A 26,105-nucleotide genomic window follows, 5' to 3' on the forward strand; every position below is an offset into this window, starting at 1 on the left:
TGAAATCTTTCTACAATTTCTACTTTTAGTTACGTATTTTTATTTACTTACTTACCCCCCGGCTATGCCCATAAGCCTGTTGCAACACGTAAAACCATTCAGTTCCAGGTCGAGAAGCCATCGTGACTGGGGGAGACGCAGCTGTCTCTCTCTCTCCACTCTGAGGGTCAAACTAAACATGGCGTTTGTCACGCAGTGAGGCCTTGGTGGCACGGCCAATTTTTCCGTGACAAATAACTGGTGCGTTGGAGTCAATGGCAGTGAACTGATGGTAGTAGTCAACTCTCTGCTCCCTTGTATGGATCGGGCCCTCTTGGGCCTACTCTTGAGTGAAAGAAAAGTTCCCATTTGACCAGAAGAGCAGTCCTAAGAGGAGAGTGTGCTCAATACCTTCCCAGGTCTGAACCGCATCCCTTCAAGCTACAATGAGGAGTGGGAACTTTGGGTACAAAATGGCTGCTTCAGAATTAGACTTGCACAAATTCATACACAGTTCGTCTTGACGGCTCCTCTGCATCAGCCCCTTTTCGAGCCCCCTCATAAATTCCTCAGCAGGGCAAACCTTTATGCTGAAGCGATTATATTCATATATTTAAAGCATCAGGGACAGCAGACCTACCCTATATAGGCAAAAATACTGACGGGTGCCAAACTTGCTTTCAAATTCTCTGCTTCCCTCTGCACCCCAGACCTTTTGTGCAGCACCATCCTATGGACATTTACTCAGAAGTAAGCCCCACCAAGTTCAATGGGACATAGTGCCTAGTTTTAGGCCTAAGTGAGTTTAGGCTCAAGTGTCTTATCGCCCTATGTTGCTGGGCCTTCCTTCCTCCCCCCACTGAAGGACGTTTAGCAAGACATGAAGATGAAATTCCTTACTGTGTGCCTTTTCCCCTCACCAGGGCCTATAAGCTGTCGCTGAATGCACTTTAGGAGCTCAAAGGGGGGAATGCTAAAAACCTGAGGGCTCTGGCACCTGCAAAGTGTGGGCAGATGAGGGGAAAGTAGAGACGCCACATGAGAGAAGTTATAGGCTAGAACTGTGGAGTCAGATGGCAATTTAATTTCACCGTTGCCAGTGGAGTTTTTCTCTTGTATGTAACTCCCTTCAGCTCCCTTATACTGTCCCACTTTCTAGGGCGGCCTCCACCAAAAGGTGCTTTGAGATGATCACCGGTTAGCTCAGTTGGTTAGGAAGCGTGGTGCTGACAGAACGTCAAGGTTGCAGGTTCGATCCCCCCATGGGACAGCTGCATATTCTTGCATTGCAGGGGATTATAGAATCGTAGAGTTGGAAGGGACCCTGAGGATCATTTTTTCCCAACCCCCTACAGTGCAGGAATAGGCAGCTGTCCTATACAGAGATCAAAGCTGCAGCCTTGGTGTTATCAGCACCGCGCTCTAACAACTGAGCTACCCAGACAGGGTTGGACTAGATGATCCTCAGGGTCATTTCCATGATTCAATCCATGATTCAATCACTACAACTCCCATCAGCTCCAGGGAGCAGTGCTAATCCAAAATATCTGGAAGGCCTCAGTTGGTGAAGGCTGCCACTGCCATAGGGCATGAGCCTGCTGCCTTGGGGTAAATCTCTTCAGCTGCTTCTCCCCCCCTCCTGTTCACCCTTCTTAAGAAAACCAGAAGCACCCTTTTAAAATAAAGCATACTTTTATTTTCTTGTTGAAGCACCAATTTCAATTTTTGAAAAACACACACAAAAGAAAACATGTTCCAATACTGAACGGGGAGCGGGGGGGATTAAAAAAATGAAACCCAAGCGTTGTTCCTCGAAGCTGCCTCCACCCCCCCAAATGTGGGGGTGACATTAAGGGGAGGGGGCAGGAAAGAGAAAATACATGCATTCATGTTTTCAGCTTTGTTCCTCCATGTTCTGGAGAGACACGTTTCAGCCACATGCAAACCGTACTAGGGGTGTATGTAACGAACTTGGGGGGGGGGGAAGAGTAGAAAGGAATGGGATAATACTTTCTTTGGTTTATTATGCTAACTGACTGCTTGCCCCAGAAGGGTGGGTGGTAGACGGGGGGGGGGGGGCATCTCTGATCCCAAAGAGGGGAGGGCCAGTGTCCTCTAAACACCCTCTTTTTTCTTTACTCTGTTTTTGAGTCTTTCTAATCTGTGCCTGGGACCCCCACCCCACACCATAGAGGAGAAAAGAAGGCAATCACATGATTTCAGGTGCAAAGGGAGATAGCTCGGGGCCTGAAGGGATTTCCCAGACACAATTTTCCCCATGCCCCCACCCTGCCCAATATCCTAGAAAAAGGAAATGAAAGGGGGCAGATGAGTTTGTTTTCTGATTAGATCCCTCCTCAAACTGCTGCTTGGGATATTAAACCATCAACATCCCCTGCCTTTAAGCTCAAAGGACACCTGGACACCAATATACATAAATATTCTATATATAATTCTTTTTTTAAGGGGAGGGAATTGGAAATCCACAATACCTACTGTGGAAAAACTGCCTCTTTCCCCTCCCCCAATTGCAATCCTCCACCCCACCCCCTTGCAATATATGGCTAATTACAATCCAGCCCACTTGGAATATTCCACTCTGCTATTTTGTCCCACTTCCTCCACCTTCCTATGTGAGCTCCTTCTGCATTCCCCCTGCTTTTCAATTCCTGTGGTTTCCTCTATCGGAGTCCCTGCCAAATCCAACTCCCCAAAATCCTCCCGGCTCTCCGTCAGAGCTCCACCTCTCCCCCCCTACACGCATGGAATATTCCAGCCCCACCTCTACTCTTCCCCCCCAACTTTGTGGGCCATTCCTGTCCTCAGATGCTCCCTCTCCTTTCCTTTCATGGAACATCCCTGTCCTTTGCTGCTGCGCATCTTCTACCAGGCAGGAGAGAAAAATGGGGCTGCAATGCAAGCGAGAGAAGCGCTGTGCAAGCCATACGCACCTCCTCCCTCATGTTCACACACCCCTTTTCCCTTGTGACACGTGGAATATTCCTTCACATCAAGCCTCCCACCCCTTTGATGGACCACTTCTGTCCTCAGCCTCCTCTCCCCCCCCCACCTTAAAATGGACCATTCCTGTTCTCCAAAATGACTACTATGGCCATATCTATTATCTTTTCGCTCTAGGCTGTTTCTGGCTGATGGACAGGCACCACCACCCCTCTCCAAAAAAGCGCACGAATGGTTCCTCTTCACCCTCTTCTGTTTCAAAACCACACAGAGCATTAAGCCTGCCCCACAGGGAAAGACAGAAGGGAGGAAAGAAGGAAGGGAAGAGGGTTCTCCGGAAGCATTTTTGCCACCCTCGTGCCATTGGGGGGGCAGGCAAAGAAGGGTGCCCTGCCCACCCAAGCCACCCACTCCCTTTCCCCGTGTCCTAATAGAGCATGGCTCGGTTGCCGTGGAGGAACACCAGCATATCAACGTGCTCTGGCGTCAGGGCCTGCCGCTTGGTGTGCATGGCGTCGCCGGCGCTGCTGAACAGCCAGCCCGCGGGCACCGAGGTGGCAGGCACGCCAAGCAGCTTGCGGGCTGCCCGGGCCAGCAGCGGGTACTGCGTGTGGTGCGTCTTCCACCACTGCAGAGGGTCCTGGCCGAGGGCGGAGGCCTTGCTGGACTGGAAGCTGCTGGCCTCCTGCTCCACCTGCTGATGTGCCGAGCTGGCGCCCGAGGCGGCGCGCATGCTGCACAGGTCCCCCAGCAGGAACTCGATGCCTGCGTCTTGCTTTGGCACCTTGGCTGGCGGCGATGGGGGCAAGGCCATGCCCTGCGGGCCGGTGGCCTGCGCTGCCGGTGACTCCGCCAGCCGCGACGCTTCCGCCTTGAGCAAGTGGAGGGTTTCCACGCGGTCCGAGTGGCTCAGGAAGTCAAGGCCGCGGAAGCGCGGGTCCAGGGCGCAGGCCAGGTTGAGGGCCTGGTTGACATCTGGGCTGGAGAAGTGCTGGTTCAGTTCCTTCTGGGCCGCGGCCTTGGCTTCCAGCGCCAAGGCGGAGTCCCACTCGCTGCCCACCAGGTGTTTATAGAGAAGGCTGGTGAGCACAGGCTTGACAAGGGACAGGCTGGAAAAGGGGTCTTTGGTGAACGTCGAGGTAGCAATGGCCATGGGCTTGAGGACCTTGGCCGCGTCCCGAAGGGCAGCCCAGTCCTGGGGGCGTAGCGTCGCCTCCCCGTCGGGGCCGAGCCCCGCCAGAGGGTCGCTGTGCTCCAGCAGGCCTTGCAGGACGGCATAGGCACTGTGCCACTTGCCCCCGTCCCGCAGGAAGCGGCCGAGGTGCGCTTGCAGGAGGGGCTCCTGGGCCCACAGCTTCTCGCCGCGGCCGGCCCCGGCCAGCGCCCAGGATGCCAGGCGCCGCAGCCGCTCAAAGGCACCCAGCGCTGCCGGCTGGTTCAGCACAGCCTCCATAGCGGCTCGCAAGGCCTGCCCGATGCAAGGCAGGGCAGTCCAACCGAGCGCCGCCGCAGCCTGCTGGGTAGTGAGCCCAAGGCCTCCGACGGTGTATGAGGTGCTCTCACGGACCCCCCACTCCTTGGCTGCCTCGCTGAGGGCCTCCGCCAGGCTGTCGGCACTGGGCTCTTCCGGGATGGGGCGGCTCGAGAGCACCCTCGCCCGGGCTTCGAAGCAGTCGTCCACATAGTGCACGGTGAGAGTGAGGTAGGTGAGGGTGTTGCTGTGGCGCCAGATGTCCAAGCTGAGCGAGCACTGGGGCAGGGTCCGCACCAGCTCCCAGATTTTCCCCTTCATGTGGGTGTGCATGTCCCTCAGCACCGTGTGGGCCAGGGAGGCGGCATCTGGGGGCTTGTAGTTGGGGTCCAGGACCCCCAACATCTGCCCAAACCCTTCTCCTTCCACCACCTCCACGGGCATCAGGTCGAGCACGATGAAGTCGGCCACCGCCCGCGTGGTCCTGCCGGGGGCGGGAGGCCGGGGGGCTCCGAACTCGCTTGCCGTCCCCAGGACCCCTTTGTCCAGAGCGGCCGTCTGGGTCCCAACCAGCTGGTTGTACTCGCAGCGGTGTTTGTAGATGAGGTGCTGGCGTAGGTTGGTGGTGTTGCCACTGTAGCTGAGGCGGACTCCGCACAGCTTGCAGATGATTTTGCTCTTGTCCAGGATGCGCCCGTAGGCGTCCCCCTGAAACCCAAAGAAAGTCCAGTAGCGGCTCTGCGCCCTCCCCAGCCCCACCAGGTTCTGCGTCCCTTCCAGCAGCGGGAAAGGGCTCCCTCCCGGGGGGAGGCCCGGCTTGTGGAGGGGCAGCAGGGGAGAGGCGGCGGCGTCTCCACACAGGTACTGGGTGCGGGAAGAAGGGGCGTGGGGAGCGGGAGGCGGCGGCGGGGTCTTGAGGTGCAGCTCCTGGAAGAGTTTCATCAGCAGCTCCTTCTCGCCAAATTCGTACTTAAAATGCTCGCCTGGAAGGGAGAAATAACAGCGCAAAGGTGAGGGTCCGCTACATCTGCCGAGGTGCAAGGCAGCCAACCCTGGAACTGTCCCTCTGCTGTTGTGGGGTGAGCAAATTGTGGCATGGGAGTTCCCCACCACCACTCCCCCCATGCTATTTAGCAGCACAGTCCCTCACCTCCCCCCAACCAACACCCCAGGTTAGGGCCCTGTGAAGTCTGTTCAACAATCTGGCCATGGCTGAAGAGGCCTCCATCTCTGCTGCTGGAAAGATAGACCAAACTGGATGGCTCAGTTGGTTACAGCGTAGTGCTGATAGCACCAAAGTCGCAGGTTCGATCCCCGTATGGGGCAGCTGCATATTCCTGCTTTGCAAGGATGATCCTCAGGGTCCCTTCCAACTATACAATTCTGTGATTCTATGTGTGGGGAACCTTTGCACCTCCCGGGTGTGGATGAACCACAACTCGCATCAGACCCACCAAGCAGTAGTGTCAAGAGGCGGCAATGCTTCTTGGTACCAGTTGTTGGAAACCGCAGGAGAAGAGTGCTCTTGTGCTCAGATCCCGCTTATGGGTTTCCCACAGGCATCCGGTTGGCCACTGTGAGAAAAGGATGCTGCACCAGATGGGTCTTTGGCCTGATCCAGCAGGGTCTTTCCATGTTCTTACGGACCTGAATTCCAAAGTCCCTCCTTATTCCCAGTGGCTGGTCAGGAGGGACCCACAAACTTTGAACTGTGGCAGCCACTTCGCATGTGCAGTTGCCGTGACCCTATACTTCTCCTGCTTTTGTACCTGGTGCCATGCTGAGCTGTGGAACTGCTCTGAGCACAGCACAAGGCTTAGGGAGAATGCCTTCCTTGGCTCCAAGCTTGGGAGAACAGGGAGGCGTTTTCTTTCTTACCCACCCAAGTGCAGGGGGAAAAGGGGGCTGCAAAGGTGAAGACAGCAAGTCAATGATCCCTTGCCACTCCATCCCAAAGGTGTGTATGCCAGCTCTTCAAATAGTGTGCCAGGCTGGGTCTACATTTAAGCAACATTGTACAGTCGTACCTTGGAAGTTGAACGGAATCCGTTCCGGAAGTCCGTTTGACTTCCAAAACGTTTGGAAACCAAAGCGCAGCTTCTGAGTGGCTGCAGGAAGCTCCTGCAGCCGATTGGAACCTGCGGAAGCCCCGTTGGACATTCAGGTTCCAAAGAACATTTGCAAACTGGAACATTTACTTCCAGGTTTGCGGCATTCGGGAGCAAAAACGTCTGAGTACCAAGGCGTTTGGGATCCAAGGTCCGAATGTGCTGTGAATTGCTTTGGTTTGATTCTGCTGCAGGAAAAAACTTAAAAATAAATAAATGTTGCGTTCACAACAACAAAAACTTGGCAATAATGGGAAATGAAGGCTAGTTGTGGGGTAAAGAGAGACCCTTTAATGGGTAATCTGGGAGCCTAGGAATATAACCACAAGCCAAGATGCCACAGTAGCACCACTGGGGCAAGACTTGGGGGGCAAGAAGCCCAGCGACCCCACTCAGGAGAATGAGAAGAGCCCTCAAAGCAGTGAGGCTGGCTTGCCCCATTTTGAATTCAGTGAAGGAATGCACACTGCAATGCAAAGAGGACCGCAAACCCCAACCCCACACAATAGAACTATTAAATCCAGAGCCGAAATTATCTCCTGTTTCTAGGTCATATGCGAGGAATGAAACTCAGAAACTATTTCCTTAATGGGGTAATGTTTTGTGGCTGCTGTTAGAATTGGGGAGGGTCATGGAGTATGCTTAAAAAGAGGATAACCCTGATCATTTGGCTCTCAGGTGCGCTTTTTCCCAAACTGGGCCATGGAGGGCCTCACTGCACATTGCTGTGAAGATCCCAGGTTTGATTCCTGACACCTCTAGTTTAAAAATGACCAGGCAGCAGGGAGTGGGACGGATGTTTGCAGGAGATCCAGGAAAAATCATCACTGGTCAAGAGTATCCAATTGTCAGACCTGGTGCTCGGCAGCTTCCTTAGGTGATTACAAGACTGCAGGGAGAAGGGAACACGGGAGGCCTTGCAACATGTCCCACTCCCCTCCTCTTCTTCTTTTTGCCTACCTAAGCGTAATCCCAGCGTGCGTGCATACTCCTCCCCTATCCACACCAGCAGCTCTGTGTCGGCAGGTATGGTCTGGCAGACCCGGTAGTAGATATAGCCCCGGTACTGGAAAACCGTCAGGTTCTGCTCCTCCTCGGTGGAGGCGCACGCCACATATCTGCAGGGAGGAAGCGGGGATGAGTCACACTGTGGTTTTTTTGGGGGGGGCATGCGTCATGCTTTACTCGCTGGTGGATTCACCGAGCGGTAGCCGCAGCAGTACGACTCCAGGGTAAAGCCAGCCCACCGTCTGCAAGGAGGCTGGAAGCACTCCCCTATGACTAAACAAGCATTCACCACGGGGATCACTCCAGCATCCTATGGGGGCTGAAAAGCTGCCAAACCTAATTCATCACGGGGTGTGTGTCTGTGTAGCTCCATGGATATAATGTACGCAACTAAGCTGGGACGGGTGTATATTCCCTTCCTTCCTTCTGCTGGGCCTCTTTCCCAAGGGGCTCACCTCATCCAGTTGGATCTGGAATCATCCGACGCGTCGACAAAGAAGTAGGAGCCGTTGTCCTGCACCTGAAGGAGGGATGGAAAGATCAGGGAAGGAGGAGAAGAACGAAACAAAAGCTCCACTCTCACCCAACCCCTACCTTAAGGCTCCTCTGTATGTATAGTGGTACCTCGGGTTAAGTACTTAATTCGTTCTGGAGGTCCGTTCTTAACCTGAAACTGTTCTTAACCTGAAGCACCACTTTAGCTAATGGGGTCTCCTGCTGCTGTCGCGCCTGATTTCTGTACTTATCCTGAAGCAAAGTTCTTAACCTGAAACACTATTTCTGGGTTAGCGGAGTGTGTAACCTGAAGCGTATGTTACCTGAAGTGTATGTAACCCGAGGTACCACTGTATTTACAGAGCATCCATCCTAGATTTGCTTGCGCAAAACTTGTGCAAAGGTTAGATTATATCCAGTCTTAATTGATCACCCATTCTGATCTGCTTATGGGGAGGTTACAAGACAGTAAGCGGTCATCCTGAATTACCAGCAGGCTCTTTATATATCTCTCCCCTCCCCACTTTGATCATTCATTCATTCCACACTTCCCGGTGCATTTTCCTGGCACTTTCCCAACCACAAAAAAGTCTTATTTCTTTTCCCCTAAAGTGGATTTGTTGCACTAGGGTGATATCGGGTGCTTTTACTGCACTCCAAATGTGCAAATCTGAATTTCCCAGTAGGAATGTGAAATCCTCCTGCAAAATAGTTCTCGATGCACCCTTAAGAATTTGCCTGACATCACAGGCACCCCAGCCCCAAGGGACAGGGCTGGGCTTCCAAGTGGATGGCTTAAAAGTGTGCCACGATCTGGGCCCAGGTGTGTGTGTGTGTCACTCTCACTGTACACTAACCCATCACTTTTGGCAGCCTAAGGTGGATTTCAGGTCTGCAAGCCAGAGACAAGCCAGAAAGCATTTCGAAAGGGAATAGAGCGCCATCTACAGTGGATCTGAAAAACGTCAAATACCTTAAAGTAGGTGTGAGCAAGTTTTCATATTTTTTTTTTTTAAATTATTATCTAGACTACCCCCAGGGCCTACTAACTGAAGCCGGGTACAAAATAGTGACCCAGAGATCTCAATCCAGAAAAGCTCAGGAAAAGGAGCCAATCGTTCCCTTCAGCCCATAAAGTCAAACACAGAGATAATTTACAGGTAGCTAATACAAATCAATATCTACTCCAGTCAATTTTGTGTGAGTGCACGGCCAACAGCCTTTTTGAAACTGCCTTTGTTGAGCAACTGGGAGCCAGAAACCCATGCAGATCAACTGCAAGTCATCCAAGGACCTATCAGTTATAGTGGAACCTTGGTTCTCGAACTTAATCCGTTCCGAGTCTGTTCGACTCCCCAAACCATTCAAAAACCAAGGCGCGGCTTCCTGCACTCAAATCGGAAGCTGCGGAGGACGTTCGGCTTCCGAAAAACATTCACAAACCCGAATACTTACTTCCGGGTTTGCAGCATTCGGAAGGTGATTTGTTCGGGAGCCAAGGCGTTTGGGAACCAAGGTACCACTGTATTCCCAACCAACCTTCTGCCCATCCTTCCACATGGACCAGTTTGCTGAGCAGGTTTGGATTCCGGTTTCCTGCCCTCCTTTAGGGTTGCAGGGAGACTGTGTATCCTGATCATCCAAAACACACTTGGAAAAATATTCCACTTGAGCCTTTCCATGTACTGAACAGCAGCAAAGCTGCCATTTTGCAAATGTTGGCTCAGGTGAACATGAAAAGAGCATGCTGGATCACACCAGAGGCCTGTTTAGTCCATCACTGTGTTCCTACAGCTGCCAACCAGCTGCCTCTTGATAGGGCAACAATAGCCCTCTTCTTGCTGTTGCTGCCTAGAGACTGATACTCAGAGGTCTCTGATACTGAAGGCAGTTTGTGACAAATAACCTTTCCCCCACACCTGGATTTTAATTTATTTTATTTTTAAAAACGAGAGCTTTATCTTCTTCCTTTCTCTTGGGATTGCACCTGAAGAAGCAAAGGAAGGATTAATTGCACGCAAGCGGCTGTTGCAACGCGGTGAGTATTGTCCTCAGATTGGAGAGTCCAGAGTTCAAATCCTCCCTCGGCCAGGAAGCTTATTGGGTGGCTAGGGCATGCTGCAATTTTTCCCAGCCTTACCTAGCTCTCGATCTCCTGGGGTTGCTGAGATGTCAAAACTGAGGTCAAGGGCAACACAGAGGGAAGATGAAATAGCTCATTGCTAGAGCATGCATGCACTTTGCTTTTGGAAGATCCCAGGTCCAATGACTGATATTACCTGGCCAGGCTGGGAAAGACCTCTCTGCCTATCAAGAGTAGACAATACTGAGTGAGATGGGGAAACTGGGGCCTTCTGGATATTTGTTAAGACTCCAATTCCCATGAGTAGGGTTGCCATATGTCCTGGAATTCCCTGACATGTCCTCTTTCGGGGAGCCTACATGCCCATCCGGTGGGAATTTTACATTTTAAAGCAAATGTCCTGGATTTGGGGTTTAATTTTTGTGTGTGTGTGCACGGGTGGTTCTGGTTCAGGCTCTGGCGTGGCAGCAGCAGTGGGGTATTGGGTGACTGCCCTAAAAAATCTCCACATTTTGTGTTCAGTTTTTTACCTCTTGAAATATGGCAACCCTACCATCAGCCTCATACCACTTTAAGCAGTCATGGCTTCCCCCACTGAATTCTGGGAGCTGTAGTTTGTGAAGGGGGTCAAGCGTTGCTAGGAGACCCCTATCACAGAACTACAAGTCGCAGAGTAGTTTAACAATCAATCCCTTTCCCCAGGGAGCTCTTATTCAGCTGCCTTCCTCCCACGGCCATTATCTATCATAATCATTAACAGTAGCTTAATCTGGATTTGCAGACCTATCTATTTCAAGTATCCTTTGACTAATGAGGTTTTATTGGATATGCTGCTGATTTTCTGCTTCGTTGTTGCCGTCTGTGATTAATTTAACACTGGCAGTTTTGCGTTTTCCAAATGTTCTTGCTTCCCTTCGAATTTTCGTAATTTATAAAGTTTTAGGAAAATTCACTTTCTGCAGTTTATATTGTTGTCCAACTCCTGAAGAGAGAGAGCTTTGATCAGAAATATGGCCTAAATGATGAACATAAGCAAATTAAATGGAAATCGCAGCAGGAGATCCAATTGTGGATTTATTTTTTTTGTATTGCCACAGTCTTGACTGAGCAAAAGATCTTCAGCACAGCTAGGAATGATTTCCCCTGGAGCCAAAACTAGACTTGAATGCCTTTGCATTTAACTTGTAATAAAGATATGCATAGGTATTAGATGGGGTGGTGATAAATCTATAGCATCAAAGCAAGCACAGAGAGGGAGTTTAACCATCTTTTTCCCTGCTGCTGTTCTGAGAAAATCCCTTCCCTGAAGCCAGTATTTACATTGGAGGGAAATTCCCCATTGACATAAATGAGAGATTTGCCTCCTTTAGAGTAAAGAATTTTTTTCTCAGGACTGCCACAGGAGAGGAAAGTGTTAATTTCCCTCCTCCAAATCTCTCCCCCACCCCAACTTATGCAAAATTTGAAACAAACTGGCATCTTTAATTCAAAGATACAGTGGTACCTCGGGTTACATACGCTTCAGGTTACATACGCTTCAGGTTACAGACTCCGCTAACCCAGAAATAGTGCTTCAGGTTAAGAACTTTGCTTCAGAATAAGAACAGAAATCGTGCTCCGGCGGCGCAGCAACAGCAGGAGGCCCCATTAGCTAAAGTGGTGCTTCAGGTTAAGAACGGACCTCTGGAACGAATTAAGTACTTAACCTGAGGTACCACTGTACATACATTGCTGCATGTAGCTTGGTCAGAGCTTTGAACAGCGACTCCAAGTCAAAGTTAGCATAAAAGCACAGGGGACTCCAAACTGAAAGGTGGCACCTCAATCTAAGGCTGATCTCTGCATATTTACAGCTCGATCCTCTGCAGAATCAGGTGCTCAAATATCCACAGATGCCTTTGAAGGATGACATCATTGTGCCCACAAATACAGCCACCATTTAGTCAAGGGCATTTCTGTTGCTGTTGTTTCGTTTCATAATGCCAACATTCGTGGCAAACCGAAGGCATCTGTGGGAAAAGGGATGAAGCCTCAAGGTACATTTTTGGAGCTCCACATTGTGTCAAAACATGAATCTTTCTTCAGGGACCTTTTGGGGCACAACCAACTCAACCCTTTGGTCTTGGCGGCCAAAGGAAACTGGTTTGGGGTTTTATTTGTCACATGTTTATTCCACTCTCCTTGAGGAGCTCAGGGTGATATTACCCCTGCTGCCACTCCCTTTATCGTCACAACACAGTAGGTTGGGCTGAGAGACGGCAACTGGCCCAAGTCAGCTTGGTGGCCGAGTGGGAAATTTAAGCTGGAATCTCCCTGAGTTCGACAACCAGGAATGGGGAACTGGCGGCCCTACAGGTGTTCTTGAGACTCCAGTTCCGGTCAGCATGGCCAATACAGTGGTGCCTCGCAAGACGAAAAGAATCCGTTCTGTGATTCTCTTCGTCTAGCGGTTTTTTTCCTCTTGAAGGATTGAAGGATTAGCGGATTAGCGCTATTAGTGGCTTATCTGCTGATCGGATCAGCTGATAAGCGGCTTAGCGCTATTAGCGGCTTTTAGCGGCTTACCTGCTGATCCGATCAGCTGATAAGCGGCTTAGCGGCTTAGAAAAAGGGGGAAAGGAAAAAAACCAGCAGGAACTCGCAAGACATTGTCATCTTGCGAAGCAAGCCCATAGGAGATTCGTTTTGCGAAGCACCTCCAAAACGGAAAACTCTTTCGTCTAGCGAGTTTTCCGTCTTGCGAGGCATTCGTCTTGCGGGGCACCACTGTATTGAGGGATGATGGGGAGTTGTGGCCTCCAAATGGGCGTACAGGCTCTAACTGCTGCACAACTAGATTCTCTACTAGATTTGCAGTGGACCACAAAGGCCATTATAGTGATCAAGTACAGTGGTACCTCGGGTTAAGTACTTAATTCGTTCCGGAGGTCTGTTCTTAACCTGAAACTGTTCTTAACCTGAAGCACCACTTTAGCTAATGGGGCCTCCTGCTGCCGCCATGCCGTCGGAGCACGATTTCTGTTCTCCTCCTGAAGCAAAGTTCTTAACCTGAAGAACTATTTCTGGGTTAGCGGAGTCTGTAACCTGAAGCGTATGTAACCTGAAGCGTATGTGAGGTACCACTGTACAGTCATACCTCGAGTTACAACCGCTTCAGGTTGCGTTTTTTCGGGTTACGTACCACCGAAACCCAGAAGTACTGGAACGGGTTACTTCTGGGTTTTGGCGGTCACGCATGCGCAGAGGCGCTAAATTGTGCTTTGCGCATGAGCGCCGAATTGCAACCTGCGCATGCACAGACGCGGGTTGCAAACGTGCATCCCGCACGAATCACATTCGCAAACCAAGTGTCCACTGTACAGTTGTACCTTGGATTCCGAAAGCCTTGCGAGCCAAACATTTTGGCTCCCAAACACTGCAAACCCAGAAGTGAATGTTCCGGTTTGTGAACGTTCTTTGGAACCCGCAAGTCCAATGCTCCTGCAGCCAATTGGAAGCCGTGCCTTGGTTTACAAAAGTTTTGGAAGCCGAACCGACTTCTGGAACGGATTCTGTTCGACTTCTGAGGTACGACTGTAGTCACCTATGGTATTGCATGGCTAAGACACACAATGTTGTGATAAGCAAAACTTTCTGAGAAACTCAGCTTTACTTTTTAAGCAAGTCTGTGGTCCTCATGGTTGTGGGATAAAATTAAAAAAGGTGACCGTCATTATCAGATATGTGGATAAAAAAACCAGAAATAAGCCACTGCATGGGAGGGGCACGGGGGAAGTTGCCTCCCCCTAAATCAAGTAAGTAAATAAAAATGCTTAACTGACCACTTGTGTTGCGGATAGCTCGGTTCTGTCTCCGCCCCTGCCAACCTAAAGCCTGCAGTCCTAACACAAATCCTGGCTAGGCCCAGGTAAGCCTAGAGCATGATAGCTTCCTTTTGTCCTTTACCCATCACAGTATTTTCATGGCCTCCTGCCAGGGCCAGTAGCTGGGTTGAGGGAGCCTTGGCAAAGTGCCATGTAGTGCGCCTTGACACAAAGGACTCTCCCACAAATCCTAATGCCCCCACCCCACCCAGTACTGCCTGCTTACTGGTGGTAGTGGCAGCCAGCAGCAAAAAAGCCATCTGCCATTTTCAGTTTCCTAAATGCCTCTACACAGTAGAAAGGTAAAATGGTGGGTGGCTGGAAGCCACACACTGCAAGGAATAATCAAACTGGGGGGAAAGGTGGTTGGGCCTAACTGGAATAGCTTCCAACCAAATATTTAAAAAATACAGCGTCAGACGTTAAAAACTTCCCTAAACAGGGTCGCCTTCAGTTGTCTTTTAAAAGGAAAATAGTTGTTTATTGCCTTGACATCTGCTGGGAGGGCGTTCCACAGGGCGGGCGCCACTACCAAGAAGGCCCTCTGCCTGGTTCCCTGTAACCTCGCGTCTTGCAGCGAGGGAACCGCCAGAAGGCCCTCGGTGCTGGACCTCAGTGTCTGGGCTGGATGATGGGGGTGGAGACACTCCTTCAGGTATACAGGACTGAGGCCATTTAGTGCTTTAACACAAACACCCCTCCTTTCTTTCTTACCCTCATCACATATTTATAGAAACCCCAATTTCTCCAACACCCCCAAATCTCAAAAATGGAATAAAGAGGTGCACACATTATTAGACACGTTAAAGAATGTATGGCCCCATCTCTGCACTTTAAATTCAAAGCAGTGTTATACCACTTCAAACAACCATGGCTTCTCGCAAAGAATCCTGGGAATGGTAGTTTGTTAAGGGTGCTGTTTGGAGAGCCCTCTTCCCCTCACAGAACTACAGCTCCCAGAGTTCCCTGGAAAGGGGGACTGGTTGTTAAACCACTCTGGGAATTGTAGCTCTGTAAGGGGAATAGGGATTTCCTAACAACTTTCCTCAGCACTCTTAACAAACGGCAGGGTTCTCTGTGGGAAGTCACAACTGTTTAAAGCGGTATGATACTGCTTTAAACGCACAGTGCAGACAGGGCCTGAAATAAACATTTCTGCATTTAATTTGCTCGGACGCGGAAGCTGGCTAACGCACACTGCAACACAATTATTTACACTGGAATTGTAAAGAATTTCTTTGTCAGCGCTCCCTCTAAAAGCTGAAAAACACGGGTACTCTTAACCGCTTATTGTTTGCAAAAGAATGCGGATGCTAAATCCATGTGAAGAAGGCAAACACATGCCCATGAGAGGCTAGTGTTTTGTGTGCACATCTTTGCAAAGATGTTTTTCACTCTTGAAATGTATGAACTGGGCTTTGGAACAAACAGCCAAATAACTTCCAGGGACACAAATACTCTTATTTGGCCCACTGCCAAATTTCAGGGGGTGAGGGGAGCTGCCTCGGGGGGGGGGGGGGAGAAAACAGTGCTATGTTTTATGGTGGCCCAGAGTAAAATTTTCCTCAAAAGGCATTGTGAAAAGGAAACAATATTTTGCACACCTTGAGGTTTCCTTTATTTTTGGATTGGTGCACTCTCCCCTTTTCTGTTCTGAATTGGGCCTTTGACACAATGAAACACACATACAGTGGTACCTCAGGTTACATACACTTCAGGTTACAGACTCCGCTAACCCAGAAATAGTGCTTCATGTTAAGAACTTTGCTTCAGGATGAGAACAGAAATTGTGCTCTGGCGGCGTGGCGGCAGCAGGAGGCCCCATTAGCTAAAGTGGTGTTCAGGTTAAGAACAGTTTCAGCTTAAGTACGGACCTCCAGAACGAATTAAGTACTTAACCTGAGGTACCACTGTATATATCTTCCCACAGCAGCCGGGCATTTTGAAACAAAACATAACAAAATGCCCATACCCTATATTTTCAGTTTTCAGGCTTTATGTTTATGTAATCCACCACACACCGCAACGTTAAGGGTTATTTAATAACAAATGTAGCTGCGACACATCACTGTTATATTTGCAAGCTTGCTTGTGATGCCACAAGGAATAGAAACTTTTCAAAGAAATAAAACCTGGCAGTGCCTGTATGACTACACAAGCCACCCTGCATTTCTTACTTGGCTGAAGATAAGGTTTTTATTTTCTGGCACCACAGCTTGATTTCCCCCCCCCCCCTTTCCGGATCTTATCCTGTTCCAGTTAGTGCACTGTTACCCTTTGTCGCAAAACAAACCTTGCCAAAAATATCCCAGATTTGCAAAATGGAAGAAAAAAGACGCTCTCACACTGCAAATACAGTGGTACTTCTGGTTACGTACTTAATTCGTTCCAGAGGTCTGTTCTTAACCTGAAACTGTTGTTAACCTGAAACACCACTTTAGCTAATGGGGCCTCCCGCCGCCGCCATGCGATTTCTGTCCTCATCCTGAAGCAAAGTTCTTAACCCGAGGTACTATTTCTGGGTTAGCGGAGTCTGTAACCTGAAGCATATGTAACCTGAGGTACCACTGTACACATCAGTGATGCCGATTTGCATAGGGTTGACTTTGAAGAAGAACTGGGAAGAAGTTTCTGGTAGGGAGATTTCCCTATTACTCAGCTGAAGCAGGCAACCCTCTTCGGCAGTTTCCCCTAGTTGGGTTGGATCCGGATTAAGCTAGGCATGCTCTGGTCCCATGGAAATTGACAGGACAAGTTAGTGATTGATTTGAGACCCAAGCAAGGATAGGGAACCTCAGGTCTGAGGGTCCCAATGTGGCCCTCTAGCCTCATCCTGCCTGCCAGGCCACATCTCTCCCTTACTGGCCCTGTTCCACCCTGCTCCCCAAGGGCTTTTGTCGGGATGGAATGAGTCTTTGAAGACGCCCAGATGGAGATATGTGAACATGGAATTCTCTGAACTGTGCACGGCTTGAACGTAGCTTGTTGTACAAATGGTCACATCTCTTTCTCTGCCTACTTTCTGCCTCTGGCCCCACCCACCACTAGAATGCGGCCCTTGGGAGGCTGCTCAGGAAGGAAATGTGGCCCTCTGCTTTTCTTTTAAATTGTGTGTTTTTATTTTAAATATACCTATCACAACAACCTTATACAAATATTGATGCCTATTTACATATCCAGTGTTTATATTTTGGGGAGAATTCCTCTGCTAATCTTTTTTTATTATTGGGTTTTATAAAAAAAAATAACGTTATACAAATAAGTATGCAGTGGTACCTCAGGTTAAGAACTTAATTCGCTCTGGAGGTCCGTTCTTAACCTGAAACTGTTCTTAACCTGAAGCACCACTTTAGCTAATGGGGCCTCCCGCTGCCGGAGACAAATTTCTGTTCTCATCCTGAAGCAAAGTTCTTAACCTGAGGTACTATTTCTGGATTAGTGGAGTCTTTAACCTAAAGCGTCTGTAACATGAGGTACCACTGTACCACGTTTTCTCATGTCATTTGTGTGTCAAAAATAGCATAATAAATCCGGAGTAATATCGACAACATATGGTTCATTATTGGTGGTCAATTTATAAGTTACTGGTTCATGAATTGGTTTAAGCAATTAGGAAGGCAAGAGAGGGAAAGGGGGGGGGAGTGGCCCTCTGCTTGAAGAACGGTCCCCTATCCCTGAACTAAAGCATAGCTAACTTAGTTTGGATCCAATCTGAAGTGCTGCGTTGTTAATGCATAGAAAGCTTTCATATTTCCTTACTGTGTTTAACCTCAAAGAATAATTCTGTGGTACGTAAATGAAATTCTGTTAGCAAACAAGGCAGCATGGAGGAGACGAGTGTGCTTTGCCCTAGGAGAGATCCGCCTGGTGTGTTATTGTGCCTGGCGGAGTTGGGAGGCCAGGCTACATGTTTCAAGTTGTGGGGGGAAACGATGGGAGAATCGTGTGTCTTACCGCCCAGGAATACCGGGTGCAGTCGCCATGTTCCCGTACCACTTCCCCTTCGTAGGGGCCAAAGATGCAGCCACGAGGCAGGGCTGGGAGGGCGCTCCAGACTCCGAGGCCCCCCTGGGAACGCTCCTTGACCAGAAGTCCCTCCGGCAAGGAGAGCAGGGCCCGGGACTGAGCCCTTTCTGGAACGGGTCTGTCAGCCACAAAGGTAGGGGGTCCATGCTGCGGGCAGGAGTCTCGGAAGTAAAGGCGGCAGTCTTCACAGACTGTGGGGGAAAAGAGAAATGTTAGCAGATCTGGTTTCACCAACAGATCGCAGGCTGACTTTCGGTATGTCAACAGGTTCTGCTACTCTCAATTCTTTTATTTTCCCCAAGACATTTTATTAATTTTACAAATAAAAAAAAATACAGAAACAAACACACATCAATAAAATCATACTGTATGTAGAGATTCTCCGAATCTCACAGCTTCCCCCCATGCCATCCATGGAGTTTTATCTTAAACGTCTACAACTGCATACTCCAATTTTTATATCAGAGCGTATAATGTTTTTTACGCTACAAGTGAGTCAAAATCCTGCTCTTGTTTCCATCTGCTTACAGTGGTCTCCTAGATAACTTATAAATTTTTCCCATTATTTTATAAAGTTTTCATCCTCTTGGTTTCTGAGTTTTCCAGGAAAGGTTATGGAAATCAGATTTGAAATTTATGGTGTGTTCCACATTGACAGAAAATTATATGAAAATGATGTACCAGTGGTATTTGACTCCTACAAAGTTAGCAAAACTGTACAAGACAAGTTCAAATATCTGCTGTAAATGTAAAGAAAAAGAAGGTACCTTTTATCATGTGTGGTAGACTTGTAAGGTAAGAAAAGCTTTTTGGGAGATGATATATAATGAAATGGAAAAAAATGTTTAAAATAACTTTTGTTAAAAAAACAGAAGCTTTTTTATTAGGAATTACAGGTACTGACATTCTGAAGGAGCAGAAAAGACTTTTTATGTATAGAGCAACAGCCGTGCGGATGTTATTGGCCCAGAGTTGGAAGTCCTTACCAGAGAAGAATGGCAAACCAAGTTGATGGATTATGCCGAGATGGCAAAGCTGACTGAAAAACTCTCAATTGTTTTTAAACAGCAGTTGGGGAAAACTGCCTGTCTAGAGTTGTGTTAGGCTTTCTGCAGGGGTTTAGAGCAGGAGAGATGAGAAATTTGGTTTGGTTCTAAAGGACCGTCAAAATTTGTCAACCACTGACACAGGCAGGTCAATGGGGATTCCTAGCCTGCACTGCTTGTGTCACTTGCTGTCACCTAAGCATCATCCTTCAGTAGACAGCTAGGTTAGTTTAAAAAGAGTGTATGTGAGTGCAATCTCTTTGAGTATTTGGCAATCAAATATATCTTATATCACAGTTTAGAAATGCAGCAAAGGCAGGCTGAGAAAGTGCCACCCAACTGATCACCTGTGGCGAGTAAGAAATATCTGAATGTGGCCAGTCAGGGAAGCCCCAGAGAATTTGGTGGTTCCTCCTCTCCCACCCGGGGTAAGACGACAAATGGCTTAACACAGGCACTTACAATAATAATTTATTATTTGTGACTAAGTGGGCTAGGAGCTCCTTTACAAAAGGGAAAAGGGATCATATATGTTTGGGATGGGGCAGAAAAGAAGGTTTTACTTTTACTTACAGAGCAGCTCATCCTCAAAACTGGTGCAGGCATCCTCAGCTACTTGCATGGTGTGGTACAGTCGTGAAGCCTACAATGTTAACAGGGAGGAAGTGTTTAGAGTTGGTACTTCTCACACCCAAAATCCATGTCACCTTAAATCCTTTCCCAAAGAGCAGGGAAGGGGAATCGGTAGCCTTCCAAATGCTGCTGGAATCCAACTCCCATGAGCCTCAGCCAGCAGGACCGATGGTCCCACAACATCTAGCGCTACCACAGGTTCCTCATCCCAGAACAACACTGACCCCCCACATCAACTTCCAGCAGAGACCCCCCCCCAACCCTGGATCTACCCTCTTCCTCTAACCTAGAACACTGGCTATGCTGATATCAAACTCCAACACCTCCTTTCTTCAGAAAGAGCCCATCACCTTCCCCGTGGATTACAGTCACCTTCCCCTTAGTCCTCCACAAATAGCTCCGTCAGTAAAGCATGAGATTCTTAGTCTCAAGGCTGTGGGTTCGAGCCCCACGTTGGGCTCCAGATTCCGGCCGCGCAGGGGGTTGGACTGGATGACCCTCGTAGCCCCATCCAGCTCTACAAGTAGATGGGGCTTCTGTGATCCCAATACCGGCTGCCTCCCCTACCCCGTTCAGAACCACGCTGGAGAACAGCTCCAATCAAACAAACGAGGCAATCACTTTGGACGGGCTCAGCCCCCAAACCTGACGTCGACCCCCCACCCAGGCTCCCCTATAGTGCTTCTTCGCCTTATCTCCCCCCCAGTCCGTCTGCACGCACAGCCCCCCCGGACACCCGGCCACCTGCAACACCAAGCCCCGCTCTTGCAAATCAATGCTCGTCCCCTCGCAAGTCACTGCAATAGCAGCAGCAGCTTCCCTCTCACTTGCACGCCCCCAACCCTTATTACAAAAATAAAAGGACCCCCCCCCACTTATTCTTAGCCTGCCCCACCTCCCTCCTCAAAGGAAGGAACCCCGAGAAGCCGGCCAAGTCTCGCCCTGCCTGGGCGGAGCTGGATCGATGCCGCTGCGGCAGCTCCTCCAGGCGGGCGCCCTCGTGGGAGGGAGGGTCGAGGAGCGCGCGGGCGGAGCGGGGAGGCGGCCCTTCGCTCTCCTTACTTCCCGCCCTCTCTCCTCCCTCCCGCTTCCGGTTCTGCAAACTTGCCTGCCGCGCGACACCGGCCGCCGCCGCTCGCAGCCGCATCTGCGCTCCCCCGCCCCTCTCTCCCCTCGCTTTTTTCTTATGGAACGCTCGGCCTCGCCAATCCCTTCCCACCGGCTGGGCGGCCCGCGGCCAATGAGGGCGCGGCCCAGAGTTCCGCCGCCGCCCCAGCCTATGAAGCGCCTTCCATCGGCGCGGAAGGCAAGAAGAGGCGGGCTTTCCCCCCCTCGCCGAGTTGGCGGCCAATGAGGAGAGCGGCACGAGGAGCGGGAGGAGTGGGGAATGAGAGACGCTCCTCCCTTTCTAGGGGCGGGCGCTTAGGGAAGCCTTTGAGAACCAATAGGAAATGAGGGGGGGGGAGAGGAACCATAAACAGAGCCGCGCTTCAGAGGATGGGATTCCGTTAACCTGGGAGAGGCGGGTTCAGAGCTCTCCTGGCCAATAGGGTTGGTTATAGTGAATAAAGCGCCCAATGAGGTTCCTCGAGTGGAGTTTGGTCGGTTGGCAGTTCAGCTAGCTTTGAAATGGGTTGTGAGGGGTGAGGGAGAAAGGTTGGGACGACGAGTATCAGCGTTTTAAATTTAACATTTTAAGTGATTATTTTATTTTATTGTAAACTGCTTTAAGGTTTCACTCTCCCTACAAGCAAGTGGTGTGTATATATCTGTAAATATATTATGAAACGAATGAATGAATATTTTATTTCTTATATAAAACTCCTTCTCCATTCTAGTGCCCATGCATTATTCAAGGTGGCTTACAGCAATTAAAATAATCACACTGAAGTAAAGTTATATTAATACAGGCAACAACCTCATAATAAAAATATGTATTTATACATAATAAAAATATGTAAAATATGCACAGGAAAAATGCATTGAATAATAAAATGCATTTGATGATGATGATGATGATGATGATAATAATAATACTGTAATACATAATTTAATAATAATAAATTTATTTCTTGCTCTTCACCCTAATGTCTCAGGGCAGGCTGCAGCATTAGAAGCAACATTTAAAAACAACTTTCAACCATAAAAGCGGGGTGGGCCCTGAAAACATACACCTCAAGTATTAAAAGCTAAGCTAAAGAGGTTCCTCTTCGGCATTCTCCAAAAGCTGTACAATGAAGGTGCCAGACGCAGCTCTTGTTCTTGCAGGTGTTCCGCAGCTTTGGGGCCACCACTGAGAAGGCCCTCAGCCTCTGAGGGTGGAGGAACTACCAAGAGGGCCCCCTCTGCCTATCTCAGGACCCAGGAAGGTCTGTAGGGAAGGAAGCGGGTCTTTCAGATGTTTGGGTCCCCGAGTCGTAGGGCTTTAAACACCAACGTGAACACTTTGAATTGGGCCCGGAACAGAACTGGCAACCAATGCAGCTGTTTCAAAACGGGTTACACGAGCTCTAAATGGAACCCCAGCCAGCAGTCTGGCTGCTCTGTTTTGGACCAACTGAAGTTTCTGAGTCGTCTTCCAAAGGCAGCCTCAGGGAGAGTGCGTTGCAGTGAACCAGTTTGGAAGCTACCAGAACCTGGAACACAGTGGCCAAGTCATCTGTGTTAAAAAGGGGTTGTGGCTGGTAACCAGCCAGGGCAGAAAAAGGCACTCTGAGCAACACACACACAGAGAGAGCGAGAGAGAGCACAACATTGGCTGAGATTATTGATAACAATGCCTTTCGCAGATCAGCTATAGAAGGCAAAATCCTGCTGGAATAAAAATGGCTCTATCAGCTGGGAAAAAAGAGCTATTGTGATGGGAGGGAGCTGAGACCTGGCGTTGGAGCCAATTAAGTTCTACTCAGAGTAAACCCATTTAAATTAAGGGACCTGAGTTATAGTCATGCCCATTAATTTCAGTCGTTCTGCTTTGAATATTACTAACATGGGATGCAAACCTGAAATGCATTTAAAATATGTGTTAAATAATTCTTATTTGAGGGTAGGTGCAGAGCCTTGACTACAAAGGAATCCAAGAACTGATTATGTTACACAATGTTTGGCTTTTCTGAAGGCTGCAATGTTTATTTCTTTTACAGTATTTATAACCCCCTTCCCTTCAGCATAAATATCTGTTTCCAGAGTGGCTGAAAAAGGAATACGATGCAATAAAATTTTAGTAAAACAGCATAAAAACTGAGGCAACCAACTAAAACAATAAATAGTGGTTAAAAGTATTGATTAGAAACTTGAAGCCATTAATTAAAAAGCTGTAGCAGCTTTAACATTTTTTAAAAACTAGCTTTCATACATACTGAGCTGCATTTGAAAACAAACATTTCTGCCCTTGGAGTGTGGATGGGGAGATGCCATCTCTATTCAGGGTGCACTGGTTAAGGTGTTTATTTGTCATTCCATAGCTGATATAAATGAAGCTGATAGTATTAACATGGGAGGGGAAGAGATCTTTCTCAGTGTGACTGCAAGTTTTTGTATTTGATGTTGGGGGAGAGGGGAAAAACCTGGAAGTTCCTGTGAATGTTCACAAAATACAGCAGTGGCAACTTTGGAAGACGATCCTAAGTGTATTTATTCTGCTCATGCCAAAGGAGCCACAGTAGTTCTAAAAGATCACGCAGACCCATGAGGCTGCAGCAGTGGGAGAGATGGGGAAGCAGGGGCCATTACATCTCCTCTGATGAAAGATCAGCTATTTAACAGGTGTGTGACTAAGCTTCTTCCCTCCTTTCCTCCTCATCACTTTGTTCTTTTGAATTGAGTCTTTTCAGACTATAAACCTGTCTTGGAGTGGGACTGTCTTATTATAATTGATTCTGCGATGGGAGTCTTTATAGCTGAAGAGCAGGAGAAAAATGCTTTAAATCAGGGTTTCTAAAACTTGGGTCTCTGTTTTGGCTGTTTTGGCTTACAGCTCCCATCATTCCTAGCTAGCAGGACCAGTGGTCAGGGATGAAGGGAACTGCAGTTCAAAAGCAGCTGAGACCCAAGTTTTGAGAAACACTGCTTTAAATAAAAACTTTGTCCTACAACTCAGGCAGCAAAAAGTCTTGAACTAGCTGTGATGAATGTCTATAAAGATCCATAAAGTGATTTCCAACAGCCCACTCCTCCCCTTTTTTTACAATTACTCAAAATAATAAAAAACACTTCTGAAAAAACAACCACCAATCAATGCAAAACACTTTAGCCAGCAACTTTGCCAATCTATTGCAGATATATTGAGAGAAAGGGCACACAGTACTGTAACCACGCTGGTTCCTATTTGTCAAAGCCAGATCCATTCCCTCAATCTGTCTCTGTTTCTCCTCATCTGATTTTGACAGGAAGCTATGTGCTGAGATAAAGGACTTTTCCCTACCCATTGGTGCATTTGGGACATTTATTGGAGCAGAAAATGGCTTGCCAGTCTTTCTGACACTTGTGACTTGTCTTTCTGCTCTGTCCCTTCCTGTTTACAGTAATTCCTGTGGAATAGGAGTGTGTATATGCGGTGCATCAACTGGGAAAGGAAAAGATGGTGGAAGATTGCATAGCACAATCTTAGTTGCACAGTTTTTAAACACTGACTTCTAATGAAGGTGATATTTTATTACACTGATTATAGTGGTGGTTTCGAATGTGCTGACTATGGACTATGACAGGGAAGAGGTGCTTGTTCCATTAGTTTCCTCCTCCCTTTCCCTCTCTCCCCCATAATCAATGTAATTGTCTTTAACACAATCTCTCCAATAAATGTTCACCCATTTACTTGAACGGTCTTTCTCCCGGCCTCCCCATTATAATGAGAGATTAAACAAATTACAGTACAAATGTGATGAGGAATACGTTGTGACTGCAGGGAAAAAAGGTGGGGGAATCATTTATTACACTGGTAACAGTAGAGAGGGCATAACCACCCATTTAAATTGGTTGCAGAAAATAAAGGGTGTGAATGTTTTGTTCCAAGGTGGTCTAGATTTTTTCACAGCTGGTGGAATGTGCTCATTCTTCAGTAGATTGGCATCTAGGCATCGTGATTATAGATATATATTCTTGGAGAAGTATGGGCAGGGATTAGCTAAGGCAAGAGTGGGTAACCTGTGGCCCTCCAATTGTTGGAGTACAGCTCCAGTTTGAGACCATTGGCCATGCTAGTGGGGGCTGATGGGAAATGAAGTCCAACAGCGCCTGGAGGGCTCTGGTTCCTGATCCAGCTAAAGACTCAAAAGCTGGGAAATGGAGTTTCATTGTTTACAAGAAGGAGGAGGCGATGGATGGATTTATATAGCCTGTCTTTCTGTGCTTGTAGCCTTGTGTTTCTGCTGTCTCACGACTACAACTATTCAACAGAATTACAGATTCAGACATAAATTTAACAAACAGGTGCGGTTATGACATATTAAAAAATAACCAGCCCAATGATACAAGCAGACTGCTGGTGACTGGGTGGGGGATATGGAAAAGCAAGGGTGTTTTTTTTTCCTAAGTAGGAAGGAAGCCTCATTTATTTTGAGGGAATTACTCTTGAGTAAAACATGCCAAAGCCAGCCACTATTCTGTAAAGGCAGCACACTTGGGGAGTGAATGAAATAATTTGGACAAGGAGGAAAGTGCTTAAACAAACATAGCCTAGTATCCACCTCTGTCCAGGGTCGGGCTAGCAGTAATGAACCACTCCTGCTTTTTCTGCTGCTTTCAGAGGGCTCCCTCCCAAGTCCCAGATGAGGATGGTCAGCATTTCTTCCTCTAGCCAACCTTTCTCAACCTGTGGGTCCCCAGATGTTGTTGAACTACAACTCCCATCACCCCAAGCTAGCAAGGCCAGAGTTCAGGGATGATGGGAGTTGTAGTCCAACAACATCTGGGGAGCCACAGGTTGAGAACCGCTGCCGGAGGCTAATCCTTTAGCAATAGTGATTAACTGATTAAGCTCCTTAACTGCCTGCCAAGTGCTGCAGCCTCAGAGTTGCTTCTGTGTTTGTGCTCTAACTTTCTTCAGAAATGTCTGATTTAGCTTTATTATTATTATTATTTTAAGAAAGTAAGTTAGAGTCTGGGGCCCCTGCCGACTCAGGGTCTGGTACTTGCGTTGGCAGCCCTGCTCAGAAACCTGATGTTTGAAATAGATTATACTCTTGCATACAGACTGGAAAACACGAGAGCGGACTGGAGCATGTACTAAAACAGGGATGGAGAACTTGCGCCTTCGTGGGGAGCAAATGTGGCCCTCTGGGACTTCTGTCTGGTCCTTGGCACTCTCCACAGGTCACACCCCCTCCTGAGCCACACCCCTTATGATTCCCTGCTTTGCAACTCTTGCCATCAGCTCAGAAACATCTGAAGTGGCAACATTAAAGCTAAAATGATGGGACAAATCTGACATCTAGT

At 48.4% G+C, this 26,105-nt stretch overlaps 1 protein-coding gene and 1 long non-coding RNA gene across 2 annotated transcripts; one reads left to right on the forward strand and one right to left on the reverse strand.

The window, feature by feature from the left end:
• Positions 1–815: 815 nt before the first annotated feature.
• LOC310690512 (E3 SUMO-protein ligase ZBED1-like) lies at positions 816–20,820 on the reverse strand (the record flags this gene model as incomplete). Its single annotated transcript, XM_083469569.1, has 6 exons — positions 816–5,394; positions 7,480–7,637; positions 7,983–8,047; positions 17,923–18,185; positions 19,614–19,683; positions 20,569–20,820. 6 exons carry the CDS (start codon positions 20,818–20,820, stop codon positions 3,368–3,370), a joined length of 2,835 nt encoding a protein of 944 aa, XP_083325695.1. The 3' UTR covers positions 816–3,367.
• Positions 20,821–21,177: 357 nt separating this feature from the next.
• LOC310691752 lies at positions 21,178–23,279 on the forward strand. The gene is made up of 3 exons (XR_014518556.1): positions 21,178–21,430; positions 21,942–22,319; positions 22,370–23,279. It is a non-coding gene; the product is annotated as an uncharacterized lncRNA (long non-coding RNA).
• Positions 23,280–26,105: the final 2,826 nt, after the last annotated feature.

This window comes from Podarcis liolepis (genome assembly GCF_965112155.1).
Source record: "Podarcis liolepis genome assembly, chromosome: 13".
In the NCBI taxonomy this organism is placed as follows: Eukaryota; Metazoa; Chordata; class Lepidosauria; order Squamata; family Lacertidae; genus Podarcis; species Podarcis liolepis.